We start from the raw sequence: 22,749 nt of genomic DNA on the forward strand, positions 1-22,749 counted from the left end.
GACAGTAAATATCGATATCGTTGGCCCTTTGCCCTTAATGTGCAATGAGTCTGACCCTTACCTGATCCCTTACAAATATTTGCTTACTTGCATCGATCATGCAACTCGCTGGATTGAAGTACAGCCTATGACTGAGATAACTGCACAGTCAGTAGCAGAAGCGTTTATCAATGCATGGATATCTCGAATTGGAGTCCCACTGCATGTTGTAACTGACAGAGGTAGTCAGTTTGAGAGTGAATTGTTCCAGGAATTAGCCAAGGTAGTAGGTTTTTACCGATTGAGGACAACTTCGTATCACCCTCAAAGTAACGGGATGATAAAAAGAGCACACCGTACCCTTAAAGCGGCAATAATGGCTCAGAAAGAATCATGGATGAAAGCGATACCGGTGATTCTGCTGGGTATACGTAGCACCCATAATGAATCAGGCTTTTCCCCTTTTACATCTGTTATTGGAGCTCTGATATTGATTCCTCAGCAATTGATACACAAGCAAAGAATAGGAGAAACTCCAGTTAATAACCAGTACATACGTAATTTGTGTGAATGGATGTCCCAAATTGATGTACTCAACAATGGAAAAGGATATATCCATGACAGTCCCAAAATATTTATACCGAAAGGTTTATCTTCCTGTGAAAAAGTATGGCTCAGAGTTGATCGAGTTAGGAAACCATCAGAAGCACCGTACTCAGGTCCTTATAAAGTTTTGACTCGATCAGATAAGCATTATCAGATAGATATGAACAACGGTACTCATACACACGTATCAATAGATAGATTAAAGCCGTACATAGAACCAACTAGTACTATTAAAATTATACCGACTGAGAAGGCACAGACAAATGATGGTACTACTAATGATAAACTTATTAAGACAGGTGATACCGACAAAATTGAAGATAAAATTGCTGACACATATAAATCTAGATCTGGTAGGAAAGTAACATGGAAAAAGAAAAATGAGTACTTTTATTTTGAAACAAATTTAGGCAATACACATATTTAATAATTCTATGGAGGGTACTTAACTCCATTATTTGGATGGGGACTTGTATAGTGAACTACTACTATGATGCTGCTATGGTATGCTTCCCTTATTTCTCTCTTTCTCCCTACTCTTCTACTTTTCCCTTCCTTTCTTCTCTCAACATCACAAGAGGTTTCAGCCAATCGGAATAGAGGACTGTCTTGGAGGGAGATACAAAGAAGAAATCTGTCTCATACATGCGGAAACGATAGAAGCATCAACACGCGATGGACCAGTTTCCCTAGGTAAAGACTTTTATCAAAGAAATGTACCATCCTCTTTGTACCCATATATCTTGGAAACCTTTATAAAACATCATCAACCCTTAAGTCTCATCGCACTTAATTATAACCGATGTTTTCTTTTCCACAACCATTCTTTTTCAGCACTCTTGTTCTCTCTCTAATTTCGAAGGTGCCCCAAAAAGGGGACCGACCAAAATGGTGACCCTTTTTCAAACGTCGTTAAAATCTATGGTAACCGCCATAATTCCTATGTAAATAAATAAATAAAATAAAAGTTTGTGTTTTTTTATTGAAAAAAATAAATGTTTTTTTATTTGAATTTGTATAAAAATATATGTTTATGAAAGTATAAAAATAAAATTATTGAAATCAGAGAGAAAAAAAAAGTACATGTACAGGGGAGATATAGGTGTGAGAGAAAAAAGTGAAGATACTGATTTGCCTTGTCACCGCTTCCGGTAGTGCTATTCCGGAAGGTAGGAAGTACGTTAGCTGACTATAACAGACGGAGCGGGAGGGGCACTGCGCGGATTATCAGGGGAGATAATAATAAGAGTAAATTTAATTTCAGCGTTTTGCCATGAGAATTATCTCCCTTTATTGATTGACAGAACCACGTCGGCATTTTGTCGTCAACGGGAGATCTTCGGTGAATATATCGCTTCCAAAACGACTGTTTTCCTCTGACATTTCGTTGACAACCCCGAAGTGTGTTAGGTACTCTTAACCGTTTCCATCATGTCGGTGGAAGAACTACAAAAGCGAATCAGCGAATTGGAGGAGAAGTTGTCATTTTATGAGAACGAGAAGAAACCAGGCGGATCCGTAAGGAGAGAGAAAATAGACGAAATGAGTTCCGAAGTTGTCGATTCAAATCCTTACAGGTAAATAAAATCGCCCTGTTTCTTTGAAAAACAAAAAAAACAAAACAACTATTATCGTTTATAAAAAAAAACAATTTCAAATTGGTGTTTGAAATTAAAATTACTCTAACTTTAAAATCGAAACTAAAAACTAAAAACATATGGTTATTTGGAATGTGTACGTTTTTAGCGTCGCCAGTCCCGTTTTTCAAAATACGTCAAAATACGATTATTTGATTCAAAAATACATTGTGATGTCGTAACAAAGAAAAGAAAAATTCATGAAAATTTTAATTAAATATCGATCACCTCCCACCCCAACACTTTTTTTTTTTTTTTTTGTGTTTCTACAGAACTTTATTTAGACCAAATCGACTCAAATGGACTAAAACTTAGTTTAAGGTTTAAAACAACAACAAAAAAAATCAGTTAAAATTCTCTAGAAGAAAACTTGGCGCACCTGAACGAGAATCTCCCCTCCCCCCATAATTTTAACCGGTATTCTGCAGCTGGGAGTTTTTTACGACCTAACCCAGCCTAGTATAAACACCCCCAACCTGGATCAACCCCTCCCTGTTGAGAACGGCTTTCGGAATAAACACCTCCAACCTCGAAAACCACTACATACTATGGCAGTGGAGTTGAGTGATGAATTCTCGTTCAGGTCCGCCAAAAACTTAATATTTCGTGTGGCTAACCTTAATATTAAAAAAGAAGAAAAAAACTTCCTAACCCTAAGTTTTCAATCACTGGATACTCCTTGGGCGTTGAGTTCCATGACGACCAGCAGAAAAATGTAATGGGTAAATGTTTACTTTAACTACAACAAAACGTAGAACAACACTGACCAATAAAATTTGATTTTTTTTTTTTTTTTTTTAATAGATTTTCGGGGTCGCTGACAACGAATCTGATATTCAAACCCGTCGCAAATTTACTGTTTGCATGGTATTAACCCCTGAACCCTCACACTATTTTGTGCCAACTCATCGCCATCGTTTATGCTATTCTTACATGATGCGTTCGCGCATGGACGCGCGTAGTAAGGTAGGGCGATGGAGGGGCAATGTAAACAGAATTTTTGTGAAAAATTAAACAGTTCTGCTCGGTCTATGTCGGCGCGTTACTTACGGAAAAACGGTAAATTAAACTGTAGAAGCACCTGTTAAATATTGTACAAGTTTTATAATTGACCTCCCCCTTCCAAAAAAATAATAAAAAACGAAAAATAAAAATGCTTTTGTAGACCGCTCGTGAAAACTTAATTTTTTAGACCAATTAAAAAAGCATAAAAAACTACGTAACACAGAAAAGTGAACCACAACCACATTTTGTTTTTGAAAACTTATTTTAAATGTCTGCTAAAAAAAATTTCCGCGATGTGACAAGTCACCTTACTACACGCATCATGTAAGAATAGCATAAACGATGGCGGTGAGTTGGCACAAAATAGTGTGAGGGTTCAGGGGGTTAATACCATGCAAACGGTAAATTTGCGACGAGTTTGAATATCAGATACGTTGTCAGCGACCCTGAAAACCTTTAAAACACCAAATTTTATTGGTCAGTGTTCTGTTGTAGTTAAAGTAAACATTTATCCATTAAATTTTTCTGCTGTTCGCCATGGAACTCAACACCCAAGGAATACCAATCACTGTTATAGGAAAACACGATAGATCCAAATTTAAAACTCGGTAAGAAAAATGGGTAAATATTCAGATACGCTACAACAGAACACCGACCACTCTAATTTGTTTTTTTTATAGATAATTGAGGTCGCTGACAACGAATCTGCTAGTTAAACTTGGGGCAAATTTACCATTTGCATGGTGTTAACCCACGAACTACTTTCCAACATTTTGCAGCTTCCGTTTATGCTACATGCATGCGCTGTAGCATAAACGACGGCTTCGCCAAGCAAACCACGCAACGCGCATGTAGCATAAACGATGGCTTCAACAAGCAAACTGTCTTCTCACATGACGTACAAATCTTCCGTGGAAAATTTGAAATTAGATGAAAAAGTTGGAGGAGGGGAGTGTAATTATTTTATTTTATTTTATTTTTTTCAGAACATAGAATTTTTAACTTTTTCTGGGTGACGTTGTCAGCGACCTCTAGTACCTATAAAAAAATAAATTAGGGTGGTCGGTGTTTTGTGGTAGCATATCTGAATATTTACCAAAAATTTAATATTAGCTTAAAAAGAAATAAAATAAGAAAATGAAAGCACTCAAAGTTGGGGAGTGGGGGGAGTAGTTAATTTTTTTTTCTGGAACATTAGAAGTTTCAACTTTTCAAAAAGTACATTATAGCAATTAAAATCTTTAGGTACAAGATTTATGTAGTTAACTTTGGGGGGGGGATATAAGTAATATACAATTTACTTGAAAAACACTTACGGTTACACCCATTCTGCAATTTCGCGCCGTGGGGATCTATTCCGGCTATTTTAGTTTTTAAGCCAACGTTGTGAAAATGCACTCTAGTTAGTCATGCACGTACAAATATTATGATACAGTAGCCAAATTTAAAAAAAAAAAAAAGCCAAAAAGTGATACAGCTCATGAATTTTTGAGAGGACAAGTATCATGTCCTAAGTGTAATAGACCGTATTCAGTTGGAAGCATTAAGCCACAGTGATCTGTTTGGTGTATGAATTTCTTTGCAAATTAGCCGCAAGCATTGTTTCGCGGGTACCAGTGAGGGGAGGGGTCTGTTTTTAAGGACTATTTCCGGCCATTTTAGTTTTTAAACCAACTTTGTGAATGTGGAGTCTTGCCAGTCATGCATGTTCACTTATTATGATGCAATAGCCAAATTTTATGAAAATGACACGGAAGCTCAAGAATTTTTGAGAGAACATCATATCTTACCCCGACAAGTGTCATGTCCAAAGTGCAAGAGACTGTGTTCACTTGGAAGCAGTAATGCTATGTGGCATTGCACAGGTACTGTGGTTGTTCCAAAAAAGAAAAAAAAGAAGACATTGTGGCTTCACAGTGAGTGACAGAAAAGGTACATTTTTGGAGAAGACGCGCGTTCCTGCGTGGAAACTAATTTTATTCGCTAATAATTTCTTAAGCTATTCATGGAGTCATAAGACAGTCACACATAATTTGAACATATCTCTAACAACATCAGTAGATTGGAGATCCTTCTGTTCCAAAATCACAGAGTGAATCAAAAACCAATAGGAGGTGTCGGTGTACAAGTCGAAATAGACGAGACCCTCCTTGTTCATCGAAAGTACAACAGAGGATGCATTCTCAAGCAGATTTGCCTGTTTGGCAGAATTGAACGCGTTTCTAAACATAGTTTTATCGTCCCACCATTAGAACCAGAAGATAGAAGAAACGAGGAAACCCTAATTCCGTTAATAAAAAAATATATTCTACCTGGGTCTATCATATACAGTGATTCACGGAGAGCGTATACTAATATCAAACAGCATTCGTTCGAACATTATACCATAAACCACTCTGATAATTTTGTTATCCAAAAGACCTGGAAATACATACTCAAAATATTGAGAGGTTGTGGCATGACGTAAAAGAATGGGTCAAGAGACCTGATATTCGTTCAACGTATTTACACCAATATCTGTTGAGATATCTTTTTATAAGAAGCCTGAAGGAAGAGCCTGATATGCTTCTACACAACTTTTTCACAGAAGTTTCTAAACTGTACTCGCATCTGCATGCACAGACGTAAATATAAATCAATTTTAATGTTTCATAAACCATTTTTATATTCTTCAAATTGTTTTTGTAACGCGGAAAAAGTCATTTCGGAAATATCCCACCCAATTAGTGCTATAATGTACTTTGATTTTTAAAATTGTCCGCCAATACAAAAAAAAAAAATACAAAAAAAAGCATTCTGTTGTTCTGACATCACCCCCCACCCCCAACCCCACCAACTTGGAGTGTTTTTCTTTTGTTTTAATTTGTTTTTGACCTTTCACAGTTGCTTTAATTGGAAAAATGTTTCATTTAAATTATTTGTTAAAAAAAAATGTTTTAATAAAATTATATTTTCTTACGCAGGCTTAATGTTTACTGTTTTTACTCTTTTTTTTTTTTTTTTTTTTTTTCTTACTGCTATAATGTACTTTTTGAAAAGTTGAAACTTCTAATGTTCCAGAAAAAAAAAAAATTAACTACTCTCCCCCACTCCCCAACTTTGAGTGCTTTCATTTTCTTATTTTATTTCTTTTTCAGCTAATATTAAATTTTCTACCCAAAAAAGTGCTATAATGTATTTTGGAAAAGTTAAAAATTCTATCTTCTGAAATCAGAAAGGTTTAAACTATTATGTTCCAGAAAAAAAAATTAAATATTCCATCCCCCCGCTCCCCAACTTTGAGTGCTTTCCTTTTCTTGTTTTATTTCTTTTTCAGCTAATATTAAATTTTTGGTAAATATTCAAATACGCTACCACAGAACACCGACCACTCTAATTTGTTTTTTTTTTTTATAGGTACTTGAAGCCGCTGACAACACCACCCCAAAAAAGTTAAAAATTCTGTTCTGAAAAAAAAAAAATAATAATAAATACACCCCCCCTCCAACTTTTTCATCTAATTTCAAATTTTTCGCGGAAGATTTGTACGCCATGTGAGAAGGCAGCTGGAGGAGCTGGTGTGGAGGAAGATGTGGACCGTTCTGTTTGAGCAGTGACACAAGGCTGACTTTTCACAGCGACCATTTGGGCATTGGAAAGATAAATGTTCGTGCAACTGAATCCTGCTTTGATGTTCTGGCTTGAAGGATTTGTCTATGATTAAGGATCATAGTAAAAGTCTTTCTTTCCCACCGACTCTGTGTGGGTTTTGGTAAACTAGAAGAGGAGTAATTGTCACTTCAGTTTCATGATTCAGAAGATGGCACGATGAAGTGTCTGCAAAGGTGTGCCGTGTGCCAGAAGTCACAGCTGCTGAACATTGTTTGCTCTTGCCTTTTCTACAACGGCCAAAGTGTGATGTATGACCATCACGAATGAGAAGACTTATCTTGTTACTCATGTCACGTGTGTGGTGTAAGAAAATATTTTCAAACCAGCTCAAAAGATCTGAGGCGTTCATCCATCCTTTTGAACAATTGCCACTTTCAGGTCGTCCCTGTTATCTATGCATCATAGAGGTTTTTTCTTACTAGATACAGATGTTGCGCAGTTGTTATTTTCTCCCTTTCAAAACCTCTAACATTCTGATTCTGATTTAAAATGCTGTCTGCTTTCAGTCTCATTACAAAGTTCACTTTTTTGTTGTTGAATAACTGAATGCTTTTATCACGTTCACTGAGAAACGTATTGAGGGTCGATTGCCTTTGCACAAGCAGTGCTGGTGTTCTCAGTCTTATGAGGCATTGTCTGGATGATGTCGTAAAACCCCTTGTAATAATTATGCACTGGACGACCATTCACAAAAGGTTTCTGTAGAGGGTTGTTTGTAGGCACCTCTAATAAAATAATTGTCAAACACAAAAGCACAGAACAAGTAACAAAATATTTTTTGGTATTTTTTTTACAATTTGCCTCAGTGTAGTATAAACACCCCTAACCTCCCCATGTTAAGAACGGCTTTTGGAATAGACACCTCTAACTTCGAAAATCATTCTTAACATGGGGAGGTTGAGGGTGTCTATTCCAAAAGCCATTCTTAATATGGGGAGGTTGGGGATGTTTATACTATGCTGAGGCAAGTCATAAAAAATACCCTCTTTTTAATAAAATAACGAAAGGATTTATTTTGAAAGTTGAACTGTGTCCGAGTTAAGAAAGAAGAAATAGAAGTTTCTTTGGGTCTGTCGGTTAGGAAGCCATTCTTTATGTAGTCCCAGGTTAGCAGCAATTATTTTTGGTGGAATTTAAAATGAGAGAGAAATATCTGGCTTATCTAAGGGACAGATGAATTAACACACCCTGCCAGCTGATTAGTCAGTGTGGCTGAATCATTCAGCGAGGGGGAGGGAGAGTTGATCCACTAGATAAGATAGATCATTTCTGACTGCTACAATTCTCTACGTTGTGGATCTGAACAAATTCCACCACAGTGTCTTTGACCTCCTCAGGAGTGAATCCTCAACCCCATACTACCATCAACTTGATGCACTATGTAAACTAATTTTCATCAGCAGGAGATAACACTGTTTGCTTCCAAACATATGATTTGATAGGAATTTTCCTAGACGTTATCCTGAGCAATGACTTCTAGTTTGTTTTAAAAGACTTGGTTGCCTGCTTGACAGATCTTTGCTTCTTCATGACATCGTCATATGCAGCAACTATCTCTTCTGACTGGATTAGATTGCTCCTTTCACCCTCCATCTTCTTCTGAGAGTTACAAACCATCTTTGAACAATTTTTTAATGAGGCATTAGACACCTGTATATCCAAGTATTATTATCAGTAAATTTTGACTTGTTATTACACATTTCTGGTTTTCTATAACTTCCTCAACAATAAAAAAAAAAATCAAACTTGACTAATATAATCATGTTTCTTATCACTTGCATCATTATAAGAGATTTTTAATTCTTTTCTGTCAGAAAAATATAGACATGGGGCATCAAGCACTTTTTTCAAAGATCAAAATATTGTTTTAACAAATAAAGTCAACACAAATTATGTTTAAATGAATATCAATACAAAGCAATTACCAGATTACAAAGATACAAAAACATGGCAAGTTGGATTTGCAATGGTTTTAAAATATTGTGTGAAAATCATGAGTATATTTTCTAGCTCTGAAAAAAAAAAAATGAATCAAATTAACTTTCTGGTGCTACCAGATCAGGCTGTCTGAAGATATTGACTTCCTGAGACGAAATGCACCTAACAGTGATGTTTTTTGTTTTCCTTTTGCAAAACTTCATTATGTTCTGCAAAACCAAAAAAAAACAAAAAACCCACCTTTTTCCTCCTTTTCCTTCTTATTTCCCCTTTCTCTTTTTATCCCCCCGCCCACTTCCTGACTGGTTTTCTAACTTAAATTGTACAAATCATCAATACTATTACCCTTTTCCCTCTCCCATTGCAAAACTCATTCGTGTTCTGCAGGACAAGGAACAAAAACGATAAAATCCACTACGAAACAACCAAACCAAACACTACAAACTAGCGATTGAAGATAAAAAGAGCTTGAAGAATAAAAACCTTCTACAAAATAACTGGATGCAACATAAATACTATTTCCAAAATAACTAGATTCGGCATTAAATAACCCAAAAAGGGTTGATATGCCACAAAATAAAACAACCAAAACAAATTAAGTTTTAAAAATTTTTTGGTGCTTAACCTCAGATATATATCAGTTCTTCAGCAATGAAGGAAAAGTTTCCAGGCTCAATAATTTAATAGAGAAACAAAATTTTAAGCATATACTCTTCTGATGTAAAAAAATTGTGAAGTCAGTTTCAAAATGGCTGCAAGTGTGGAAGGCAAACAATTTGGCACAGAAAGAGTGTTGGGTTTGGTCAGTCATCAGACAGACTTGGTGCTTATTACCTCACAAATGTCATAGTTATGCTATAGAAATATTTGTGAAGGTTACTTAATGCCTCATGGTTACTTACATACTCCAGGTTACCCTATATATTATTACTAGCCTGGGTGCCCGGATGTTTGGAGGTGTGTGTTGAGCAAAAAAAAAAAAAAGTGATAGTAGGCAGGCAGGCTCGAACGCATACCGTGAAGGAAAAAAAGAATGTGAAAGAAAAAATGACGTCTTTGCCATTGCATCCATTGCCAAACCAGAAATGGCGAAGGTTTAAATTAAGGCTAGTCAATCGAAAAGAGAGAATGACTTTCGAAAATATCGGTGAAAAAAAGCAACACCTCTTTGTAGAAAAGTGCCCAGTTGAGGGTGAAGGAATTAATGTTTTTAGCCAATTTTTCGATTGTTGTGTGAAGGGTCGAGCTTCAAAATGATATTGATCTCATTTAAACAGACAGGTGATTTATATTATAGATTATTATTTTCTGTAGTAAAATGCACTTTAAACTAAATTACAATTTTGTTTCTGAACTAAAAGTATAATTTAAGGCCAGCAATCAATTTTATTCAAAAAGTGTGCGAAATATTTTCATTTGAAGACAAACTCTTCCTTAAAATATTTGACTATGATGCTTTGGTAAGCATGCAAACAATCTTGAAAAATGGATGCTCATGATCAACCCAACACAGATAATAATCTTGTCTTTTCATTAAATTGCAAGTATTGTTTTGTAGGGAAAAGAAACACATTTTGGTACGTGTAATGGATTGATATCCAGATGATTTCAGTATTTTGACAGAGTACCTCCTACCTTGGGTATCAATTTTTTAAATCTTATTTTAACACCTTGCATATTTGTATCGACTGCCTCCTCTCCCATTTTTTAAAATTTTTTATGGCTTTCAAATCATGCTTTGGACATTTCTTACTCAGGATTTTCTATAAAAGTTCTGAAATTCTCTGGATACCCATTCATAACAAATACTAATAACATTAATTATAATGGTTTTGTACAATGCCAAGATGTTTTGAAATAGTGTCCAGCAGCATTTGGAGGAGGGTTATGGCTAAAACTAATATTAATCAATAAGACATTTCAGTTACACCAGCTATAAAGAGTGTCAATTTTACAAAGAAGATATAATAGCAAAATACCCCCCCTCCAAAACACAAAAAGAAAACGATCTGTAAAGGTTGAAGAATTGCAAGATTGGCATTTAGTAATGCTGCATTGTTGCATCTGTATTCATCTTAATAGACTTGCTTGAGATGAAGACACAAAATATTCATCAAAATTCCAGTTAAAAAAAACTTCTTTGGAATTTATATTAATTTTATTTAATGATCACACTGCGTACACATATCTAATGCCTATCAAACACTATCCTCAAGTGTCTAAGGTATTTCTGTGCAGGGGTTTGTCCATATTAAATAAAGAAGTAGTCAACCACCTCAACAGAAATAACCTTCTTAGTGACATGCAATATGGTTTCCGTTCTGCTAGATCTACAGTTGATGTGCTACCGGTTATATCCCATAGGATTAGTGAATCTCTCAACAAAAGCTTCCTCTCTAGGGCAATTGCTCTTGACATATCAAAGGCCTTCGATAAGGTGTGGCATAGTCCTACTACACAAGATTTCCAGCTACGGTATAACTGGAAATGTTTTCTCTATCATTAAATCATTTCTCTCTGATAGGCTCATAAGAGTAATGGTTGATGGGCAGCAATCAGAGACCCAGAATATTAATGCTGGAGTCCCCCAAGGGCCCATCCTGGGCCCAACTCTCTTCCTGATCTACATCAACGATCTCCCAAAACACATACTTAAATCATTCGTTGATATCTATGGCAACACATCAATGGCCGTAAATGACAAAGCTCTCTCTGATTCCCTCTCCTCTGATCTTGAGCGTGTGGTACAGTGGGGGAAGAGGTGGCTGGTTACCTTTAATGCATCGAAAACCAAGCTTCTATCTTTACATCATCAACGCTCTGATCCCCATATAGCATCAATTGAAATGGATGGCTCTCGTCTTCGAGAGGCTTCATGTTTTGACAAGCTCCTTGGTTTGACTTTTACTCCTGATCTGAAATGAAACGCATATATCAAGTCTGTTGCCGGAGCCTCTGGGAAAATGGTAGGATCCTTCTACTGCTCCAGAAGATATCTCACTACTAATGCAATTCTCTATCTGTATAAAAGCCAAGTACATCCCAAGATGGAGTACTGCTGGGCAGGAGCTGCTAAAAACAGCCTATCCTGCCTTGACAAAGTTCAAAATAGACTTTGTGGATTAGTGGGGGATGCCCTTTTTTCTTTCCTGAACCTCTCTTCCACAGAAGAGACGTTGTAAGCCTGTCTTTATTTTATCGTTATTTCCATGGCAAGTGCTCGTCCGAGCTCCAATCTCTGGTCCCCCCTTGCCAATCTTTCACGATAAACACCCGTCTACCTAAAACCACTGTCAGCAATTTCCCCCACTCTTTATCTGTGCCCAAATCAAAACGTAGATTCCATGAACAAAGCTTCTTTCTGAGAAGTGCATGCTTGTAGAATTCTCTTCCGTTTCCCTGTTTCCCACCTGACTACAACTTGGATGTCTTCAAGTCCAACATAAACAAATTCCTGATTAATCGCCCCTTAAGTAAGACACTTTATCAAATCTCCAATACCATCTATTACTATGATATTATCCCCTTGATTACTGTACACACAATAACCCTTATTCCTGAGTGGCTTTCGGGCCTAGATAAAAGGTGATCACCATGTAAAAAAAAATAAAAAATAAAAAAAGGACAAGTAAACCATGACTAAATATTCAAAATCATAGAGCATCTCTGGCTCAGATAAGATCTCCTTGGTATGGTAACCAAATCTGGCTTTTATGAGAAACTATCAGGGGGTACCCGGCATTGCCCGGGTGTTTGTAGGTGTGCGTATGGGGGGGGGGGTAAGTAATAACCCTGTTTAAATATTATAAAAAAGACTATGGTTAAAAAATCGGGGGGAAAAAAAAAAAAAAAATGGCATAAATAAATCTGTCGGATCGAACCTGCAATCTTAAGATAACAACGCTGTGTGTATGGGGGGGGGGGTTAACTAAAGATTAAACGAAGTAATAACCCTGTTTAAATTAAAAGAAAAAAAAACGTTGCCCGGGCGTTTAAAGGTGTAAAAGAAAAAAAAATAGTTTTGGTCAAGAGGTGGGATTGAACCCGGAAGCCTTGATGCGGAGGTGGAAACAAAAGCCAAATACTTAACCGTCTCGGCCACGAGTGAGAGTAATTGATTAGCGTGTTAAGTTAAGGCTTATAAAGCGAGTGAAATAGGTTTGATTGACAGGTAGATGCTAAATGAGGTCATCGCGGGAGCGTTACGATGACGTGGCAGTATTTTTAGATTTCGCTTCCCCATGATGATGGTGGGTGGGGGGTAGGAAGCAACTCCCCATTTAAAGGAGATTGTCCAAATCGAATAGCAATTGTCTGATATAAGGAGGAACTCCACATTGATCAAAAGCTGATTGCTTTCTGGACGTTTCGGCGCGAAACTGATCTATACTAAAAAGCCAAACAAACGGGCGACAGAGTGAAATAGTGCGAATCTTATGAAAGTCAATGTAAATAAATCTAGACGCGACACGCGTTCACAAATCGTAGATATTATTATTTAGACGGTATCTAAAAAGTTTTAAGACATAGTAAGCCTGTCGAACATGCCAGCCAAAAAAGCCTTTGCGAGACATAAAATGATCACACACATTTTGCTTTTTATATATATAGACTAGCGGGGGGGGGTACCGAGTGTTTGGAGGTGTGTGTGCTTGGGCGGGGGGGGGGGTGTTAATGAAAACATAAGAATAAGCGAAGTAAACATTTTAAAACTTTAAAAAATCGAAAAAAAAATTTATAAAATGAAACGTAAGGCAAACGAACGATGTTAAATGTAAAAATGGGAAAAACAAAAAAAGAAAACGCAAAAAGAAAACAGAAAAACGAACGTTAAAACTTCTTTAAAAAATCTGAAAAATAAGAACAAAAAAAAAAACACGTGAAAAATGGCTTAAATAACCCTGTTTCAATATTAAAATTAAAAAAAAAATCGAAAAAAAAAAGACATCTCGCACCACGATTCGAACCCAAAACCTTTAGGTAATAAGGCCGCGGTCTAAGCAACTGAGCTAAGATGACGTCACCAAAATTAGGTTGCTTTTTAAAATCTTTAAACTAAATCAGGTTCCGACGTCATTTGCGCATGCGTAGAACCGAACTCGTCATGAGAGGACGGTTTTGATAGATGGTGCACCTTGTGAATGTTAGTGAAGTGATGTTATCTCAAGTAGCAGCACGAAGTTGGATACTCCACCAGACTAAAATTCTTGCCCTGGAATCCGGTAAGACTAGGAGACCACAAGAAAGATATAGTATTTCAATGATTAATTGTGGAGAGGAAAATTATGTTCTTAACTTCTTGAAATGTAAAGAACTTTAATGGAATATTCGTGTATTAATGTATCTTATAGAGAGATCAAGTGTTAGGCAAGCCTTTGATTTCTGAGAGCTTTTACTGAAGTAAAATGAAACAAAACAAAAAGGCTTGCATGTGTGTGCAGTTGTATGCGTGCATTTACTGTTTGAAAATCATCGTTGATATAGAAAGCACTGTGGAATTTCCACAGGGTCCGGGTAGTTAATTTAAATTATGAGTAGACGTTTTTTTTTTTTTTTTTTTTTTTAAGTTGGATAATTGAAATTTCAAATGTCAGGTGTTTTTTTTGCTTTCAAATCATGCTTTGGACATTTCTTCCTCCATATTCTCCATAATAGTTCTGAAATTGAAAAGTTTGCAGCTTTATTACTTAAAGAATGATAAATAAACTTGTGCTTTGTGACGAGGAAATATGGTAAATATTTTTGTTTGTTTCTAAATTTTTTAGGTGAGAATTGATACTTTGTATCATTTGGATTATTTGGACTACTGTTCTCTTCTTGATTGTTATTTTCACAATGTTTCGGCCAATGTAACTCCTGACCTTCTTCAGATAGAAAGATTCCCGAGTTTGACGGCATACTGCTGAAGAAGGTCAGAGGTTATATCAACTGAAACATTGTAAGAATACAGTAGTCTGAATAATCCAAATAATACAATGTTTTTCTATTGTGATTAACTCTGAAATGATTTATTTATTTTTATTTTTTCGAATTAAAAACATTTTCCTTTATTTTTTCACCCAAAAGCCGCTTGATGGCATTAAAACGGATGGGAATTGTTGATAATTATGAGGTAAGTCATTTTTTTTTATATATATAACAAAAAAACGGATGTTTTCTCATGATGCATTCAGTCTATTTGCACGTTAAATGATGAAAAAATTTAAAACTTAAACACGACAGATGGACAGAGTTTTTATGAAGATGCATAGACACATCTAAAATGCATCTATTCAATGAAAATACTAAACAGATGTTTTCATTAAATAAAAGTTTTTATATGCATGGATCTTTTATTGTTGCTCATCGTCTGTTTGATTCATTGTAGAGATTTCATTGTATAAAATAAAAATAGGGGACGAACAACAAACAAGATACAGTGAAAGAGGATGATAGAAACTTGGTAAGAGTTATTTGATGATTTCTTGAAAAATTAAAATGGATTTTTTTAAACATAATTCAATATGAAAACAAATTTTAACACAGGTTTATGTGATTAAAGTATATAAAAAAAAAAAGATCTTAGAGTTATAAATGTTAACTTGTGTTAATGTTATATGTCATATATATTCAAGCACGTCAGATTGAACACGACAGTTATTCTTTTTTCCGATCTTTCTGGATATCTTTTCCATTTGCCGATCGGTCTTTTTTATTTCAGTTGGCATGTTGTATTAAATGGCGCCCTAAAGTTATTGTTCGGCCATATTCTTCTCAAGCACTTTCTATCCATGCATCCGATTATCATCAGGAGCGATTGTTGTTATCTTTTTCTTTTCCTTTGAGGCTTGGTGTATAAATACATCAAGCCTCAAAGAATTTTGAATTCTTTTATTAAAAAGACCACTCGGCAAGTGGAAAAGATATCCAGAAAGATCAGAAAAAAGAATAACACTGTCGTGTTCAATTTGACATGCTTGAATAATGACTTGCTGCCAAAATATACAAATATATATATATATAATCCAAATTATAAAATGAATGTGGAATGTAGCACAGTTTCCCTGTGGAGGGCAGCCATTTTAAATAAGCCCTTAATGAAAATAAAAAATGATTTTTTTGCTGAATCTATAATATGCATTCAAATGTAGTTAATATAATCTTTTCTTACATATAAAAGACATTTTGTGCATGTGTGAGTTTGTTCTTTATGGACTGTGAGACGTCTGTGGTAATTTTATTTTTTTTTGAAATATCACACAAATATACTTGATGTGTCTGGGAGTGTTCTTAGGTTTTGTATTGAAATGCCTCTAATAAGTATCGATAACTGAAAAAATTAAACTAAAGACAGCAGTCCAATTTTGACCAAAGTTAACACCTTATACAGTATAACATCAGTTTCTCTTTAGAGCACAAATGAACCATGATACTTGACTTTTGTATTTTAAACTTCAATTTAAGCCATTATGAGGTACCTTCAATAAGTTTCCAGACTTTTTTGTACAGGCATTTAAAATTGTCGTAAACTCTTGAAAATTCAATTTGTTATTGCTATATATTTTTATAAAATGACTGACGAATTTTTATAATTTCAAGTTCAAATGAACAGCTACAGCCAGAATTGGAATACACCCTACTAAAGCCTGATTGTCACAGCTGGTGAATTTCAAAAATGCAATCTGGACGTGAGGACACTTTGAAAGAACGATATGCAATAAAATTCTGTTTTAAACTTGGAAAAAATGCTACAGAAATGTATGGAATCCTTCAAACTACTTTTGAATCATCTTGCATGAATCAAGCATCCGTTTTGGAGTGGCATAAGAGATTCAAGGAAATCATCCTCCCAATAGTCCAGACCTTGCTCCCTGTGATTTTTGGTTATTCCCTAAGCTCAAGGAAAACCTTGGAGGCTGTCGTTATGAGACATTATAGGATATGAAAGAGGCTATGACGAGGGTCATTGGTGCACTCACACAAGAGGATTTCCATGGGGCTTTCCTGAAGTTGTTGGAACAGTATAAGTACATTGCAGCCGGAGGAGATTACTTTGAATGGGACTGGAGTTTCATGTGTGCCTATACGAAAAAAGTCTGGAAACTTATTGAAGGAACCTCGTATGTAAACATAATTTTATAAAATCAACAGTAGATTCTCTACAGTGCAATGTAGACTAATTCAATGTGTGGGGGGCATGTGAGGCCTCATACACTGTGATGGGTCTAGAGCAGGCAATCAATAGACTTGATTGAAAAATAGGCAATTTCACGGATTTCAATGACAATAAAAGTATCAGAGGATGGAACATTTGTTGATTCTCATTCAATCCCAGACAACATCGGGTCTCCCTGCTAGTACAGAAATGTTTATAGCTCTAGAGCATAGACTATTGAGCTATTGTAGTAAACTTTGTGTTCTAAAAATATATATCTAAAATTAAAAAAATATAATCTTTAAAATTGGAACCTTTCAAGATGATATAAATAAAATGAAATAAAATATATTTATTGATCCATCAATTTCAAACAAGGAATTATAACAGAAAATCCTGAATCCATGGATTTTCAAGGATTTACTATTTTTATCAAGGGATAATAATTTAGTAAAAACTAAAAAATGCATCACTGGTTAGCATAAATTTGAAAATATATATAAAAAAAATTGTATAAAACCTTTTTACAGAAAAATAAACAGCATTTTTTGACAGAATAACAAATTAAAATCAATCAATCAACCAATTAGTCGGTTAATCAATTCCTAAAACAGTAATTAATGAAGCTAAATGAAAATTCTGAAATCCAAGCATAAACAATCTAAGTGTAAACTGCAGTATAAAACTTTTGTTAAAATAAAGCTGTATTCACAATAAAATAACAAGCCATAATATAGGATATGGCATTAAAAATATGGTAACAAAATACAGTACAGAATATGGTTCTCTCCAGAATGTGCTGCTGCCATTGCGCACAGAAATCACTTTTTCCACTGCTTCAAACGTAATAGATGTATGGAAACTAAAGCCGTTTTCAGGACTGCCAGCAACCATTGTAAGAAAGTAATAAGGAACGCAAGAGTGTTGTATGCTCAATCTGTTAAGTCCAAAGTAGCTGAGCAGCGGCTTGGTTCCCACCAGTTTTGGCAAATAGCAAATAGAATCCTGAACAGAAGCGTGTGCTCCATCCCAACTATTATCAATGGACCTGAGGTAATCTCGTCAGCATCAGACAAAGCCAAACTCTTTGTCAAGAACTTTGCAGCTAATTCTACCCTTTGCGACCAAGACCGCCAACCCCCAATATTTCCTCCTGTATCAGAAAACACGCTATGTGATATACGTATATCTGTACGTGATGTTGCGAAGCTAATCAAAAACCTTGATTCGAGTAAAGCAACTGGCCCTGATGGTATTCCAATTATAGTACTCAAAAAACTTCAACCTGAATTAGCGCCCATACTTACAAAACTGTTTAAACGTTGTCTTAAGGAGAATAGTTTCCCATCTCCCTGGAAAATCTCATCAGTATGCCCTGTATTTAAGAATTCAGGTGATCGCTCATCCCCCTCTCAGTACAGGCCAATAAGTCTCCTATGCGTCATGAGTAAGTTGCTAGAATCTGTGTTAAATACAGAAGTAATCAAACATCTCAACAAAAATAACCTTCTTAGTGACACTCAATATGGTTTCCGTTCTGCTAGATCTACAGCAGATGTCCTTACAGTTATATCGCATAGGATTAGCAAATCTCTCGACGGTGGCAATCTTTCTAGGGCAATTGCTCTTGACATATCTAAGGCCTTTGATAGGGTATGGCATAAAGGTTTACTTCATAAGATCGCTAGCTATGGTATAGCTGGAAAAGTCTTCTCAATTATTAAATCATTTCTTTCTGATAGGTTCATAAGAGTAGTAGTTGAGGGGCAAAAATCAGAAGCTCACAGTATTAATGCCGGTGTCCCTCAGGGATCCATCCTGGGCCCAACTCTTTTCCTGATCTACATTAATGATCTTCCAAATCATATCCTTACATCATTTGTAGACATTTATGCTGATGACACTACCATTTATGGTACCACATCTAAGACAGTAAACGACCAAGTTCTCTCCAATTCTCTCTCCTCTGTTCTTGAGCACGTAGTACAATGGGGAAAGGAGTGGCTGGTTACTTTTAATGCATCTAAAACCAAGCTTCTCTCTTTACATCATCAACATTCTAATTCACATTTGTCATCAATTGAAATGAATGGCTCTCGTCTTCAGGAGGCCTCAAGTTTTGACAAGCTTCTGGGCTTGACCATTACTCCTGATCTTAAATGGAACACGTATATCAAATCTGTTGCCAAGGCCGCTGGAAAAATGGTGGGATCTTTCTATCGATCCAGTAGATATCTCACTGCTGATGCTATTCTCTACCTATATAAGAGCCAGGTACGTCCAAGGATGGAATACTGTTGCCACATCTGGGCAGGAGCTGCTAGAAAGGACTTGTCCTGCCTTGATAGAGTTCAAAATAGACTTCGTAGCCTCGTAGGAGATGTCCTTTTCTCCTCCTTGCAACCTCTATCTCACAGAAGAGATGTTGCGAGTTTGTCTCTGATGTATCGTTATTTTCATGGAAAGTGTTCAACTGAGCTTCAATCTATGGTCCCCCCTCGCCAAACTTTCACAAGAAACACTCGTCTAGCTGTAAACACTATCAATAATTTCCCCCACTCTTTATCTGTGCCTAAACCTAAACGTAGATTCCATGAACAAAGCTTCTTTCTTAGAACTGCACGCCTGTGGAATTGTCTTCCGTTTTCCTGCTTTCCGGCTGACTACAATATGGTTGTGTTCAAGTCTAAAGTAAATAAGTTCTTGATGAGCCGTTCCATATAAGTTATTAAATTTACCAAATTTTCATTACTAATGATTACTATATTGACCAATTTCTACTGTACACTCTTTAACCCTTATCCTTGAGTGGCCTCTGGGCCTTGATAATGTGGTGATGCCTTTGTAAAAAAAAAAAAAAAAAAAAAAAAATACACATGTATATAATTGAATAACATTATAAATAACACTGTAAAGTGGGGCAAATACCGTAACCAGGGCTTGGAAAAACATTGTATTTCACATTGTAATCTGAAAAAAATTTAATCCTATGGCCACCGTATCCCGGGGGGTCTACTGTAATTTATTCAATTTTATTTTTAGCATCAATCTTTTCCATTTTATATATATATGGTGTTAAACTTTGGTTATTATTTTATTTTACCACATGGTGTTAGGCTTAGGTTATTATTTTTTTTATATTACCACATGGTGTTAGTCTTAGGTTCTTATTTTTTATTTTATCACATGGTATTACACTTCGGTTATTTTGTTATTTTACCATATGGTGTTAGGCTTCGGTTATTGTTATTTTACCATATGGTGTTAGGCTTTGGTTATTGTTATTTTACCATATGGTGTTAGGCTTAGGTTATTGTTATTTTACCATATGGTGTTAGGCTTTGGTTATTGTTATTTTACCATATGGTGTTAGGCTTAGGTTATTGTTATTTTACCATATGGTGTTAGGCTTTGGTTATTGTTATTTTACCATATGGTGTTAGGCTTCGGTTATTGTTATTTTACCATATGGTGTTAGGCTTAGGTTATTGTTATTTTACCATATAGTGTTAGGCTTTGGTTATTGTTATTTTACCATATGGTGTTAGGCTTAGGTTATTGTTATTTTACCATATGGTGTTAGGCTTAGATTATTATTTTACCACATTGTCCTGGGCTTTGGTTATTATTTTGTTATTTTACCACATGGTGTAAGGCTTAGGTTATTGTTATTTTACCATATGGTGTTAGGCTTTGGTTTTTGTTATTTTACCACATGGTGTTAGGCTTAGGTTATTGTTATTTTACCTTATGGTGTTAGGCTTAGGTTATTGTTATTTTACCATATGGTGTTAGGCTTTGGTTTTTGTTATTTTACCATATGGTGTAAGGCTTAGGTTATTGTTATTTTACCATATGGTGTTAGGCTTTGGTTATTATTTTGTTATTTTACCATATGGTGTAAGGCTTAGGTTATTGTTATTTTACCATATGGTGTTAGGCTTAGATTATTATTTTACCACATTGTCCTAGGCTTTGGTTATTATTTTGTTATTTAACCACATGGTGTAAGGCTTAGGTTATTGTTATTTTACCATATGGTGTTAGGCTTTGGTTATTATTTTGTTATTTTACCATATGGTGTAAGGCTTAGGTTATTGTTATTTTACCATATGGTGTTAGGCTTTGGTTATTATTTTGTTATTTTACCATATGGTGTAAGGCTTAGGTTATTGTTATTTTACCATATGGTGTTAGGCTTAGGTTATTATTTTGTTATTTTACCATATGGTGTAAGGCTTAGGTTATTGTTATTTTACCATATGGTGTTAGGCTTTGGTTATTATTTTGTTATTTTACCATATGGTGTAAGGCTTAGGTTATTGTTATTTTACCATATGGTGTTAGGCTTTGGTTATTATTTTGTTATTTTACCATATGGTGTAAGGCTTAGGTTATTGTTATTTTACCATATGGTGTTAGGCTTAGGTTATTATTTTGTTATTTTACCATATGGTGTAAGGCTTAGGTTATTGTTATTTTACCATATGGTGTTAGGCTTAGATTATTGTTATTTTACCATATGGTGTTAGGCTTTGGTTATTATTTTGTTATTTTACCATATGGTGTAAGGCTTAGGTTATTGTTATTTTACCATATGGTGTTAGGCTTTGGTTATTATTTTGTTATTTTACCATATGGTGTTAGGCTTCAGTTATTGTTATTTTACCATATGGTGTTAGGCTTAGATTATTATTTTACACATTGTCCTAGGCTTTGGTTATTATTTTGTTATTTTACCACATGGTGTAAGGCTTAGGTTTTTGTTATTTTACCATATGGTGTTAGGCTTTGGTTTTTGTTATTTTACCATATAGTGTTAGGCTTTGGTTATTGTTATTTTACCATATGGTGTTAGGCTTAGATTATTATTTTACACATTGCCCTAGGCTTTGGTTATTATTTTGTTATTTTACCACATGGTGTAAGGCTTGGGTTTTTGTTATTTTACCATATGGTGTTAGGCTTAGATTATTATTTTACACATTGTCCTAGGCTTTGGTTATTATTTTGTTATTTTACCACATGGTGTAAGGCTTCAGTTATTGTTATTTTACCATATGGTGTTAGGCTTTGGTTATTGTTATTTTACCATATGGTGTTAGGCTTTGGTTATTGTTATTTTACCATATGGTGTTAGGCTTTGGTTATTGTTATTTTACCATATGGTGTTAGGCTTTGGTTATTGTTATTTTACCATATGGTGTTAGGCTTTGGTTGTTGTTATTTTACCACATGGTGTAAGGCTTAGGTTATTGTTATTTTACCATATGGTGTTAGGCTTCGGTTTTTGTTATTTTACCATATGGTGTTAGGCTTAGATTATTATTTTGTTATTTTACCACATGGTGTAAGGTTTAGGTTATTGTTATTTTACCATATGGTGTTAGGCTTAGGTTATTGTTATTTTACCATATGGTGTTAGGCTTTGGTTATTGTTATTTTACCATCTGGTGTTTGGCTTCGGTTATTATTTTACCACATTGTGCTAGGCTTAGGTTATTATTTTGTTATTTTACCACATGATGTAAGGCTTAGGTTATTGTTATTTTACCATATGGTGTTAGGCTTTGGTTGTTGTTATTTTACCACATGGTGTAAGGCTTAGGTTATTGTTATTTTACCATATGGTGTTAGGCTTCAGTTATTGTTATTTTACCACATGGTGTTAGGCTTAGATTATTATTTTACCACATTGTGCTAGGCTTAGGTTATTATTTTGTTATTTACCACATGGTGTAAGGCTTAGGTTACTATTCTTTTATTTTGTGGCACAGACTTCTTGCGTGAATTAAATAA

General features: G+C 35.2%; 1 protein-coding gene across 1 annotated transcript in view; it reads left to right on the plus strand.

The window, feature by feature from the left end:
* Window positions 1-1,872: 1,872 nt before the first annotated feature.
* The window catches only part of LOC145241460 (ubiquitin-like modifier-activating enzyme 5), a 70,975-nt gene continuing 50,098 nt past the window's right edge, over window positions 1,873-22,749 (plus strand). The window contains exons 1-2 of the mRNA XM_080104440.1: window positions 1,873-2,162; window positions 14,883-14,928. Of these exons, the coding sequence (XP_079960566.1) occupies window positions 2,017-2,162; window positions 14,883-14,928 (192 nt within the window). The 5' untranslated portion in view covers window positions 1,873-2,016. The remainder of the gene's footprint in view (window positions 2,163-14,882; window positions 14,929-22,749) is intronic.

This window comes from Euprymna scolopes, chromosome 20 (genome assembly GCF_053919585.1).
Source record: "Euprymna scolopes isolate OS-2025 chromosome 20, ASM5391958v1, whole genome shotgun sequence".
Taxonomy (NCBI): domain Eukaryota; kingdom Metazoa; phylum Mollusca; class Cephalopoda; order Sepiida; family Sepiolidae; genus Euprymna; species Euprymna scolopes.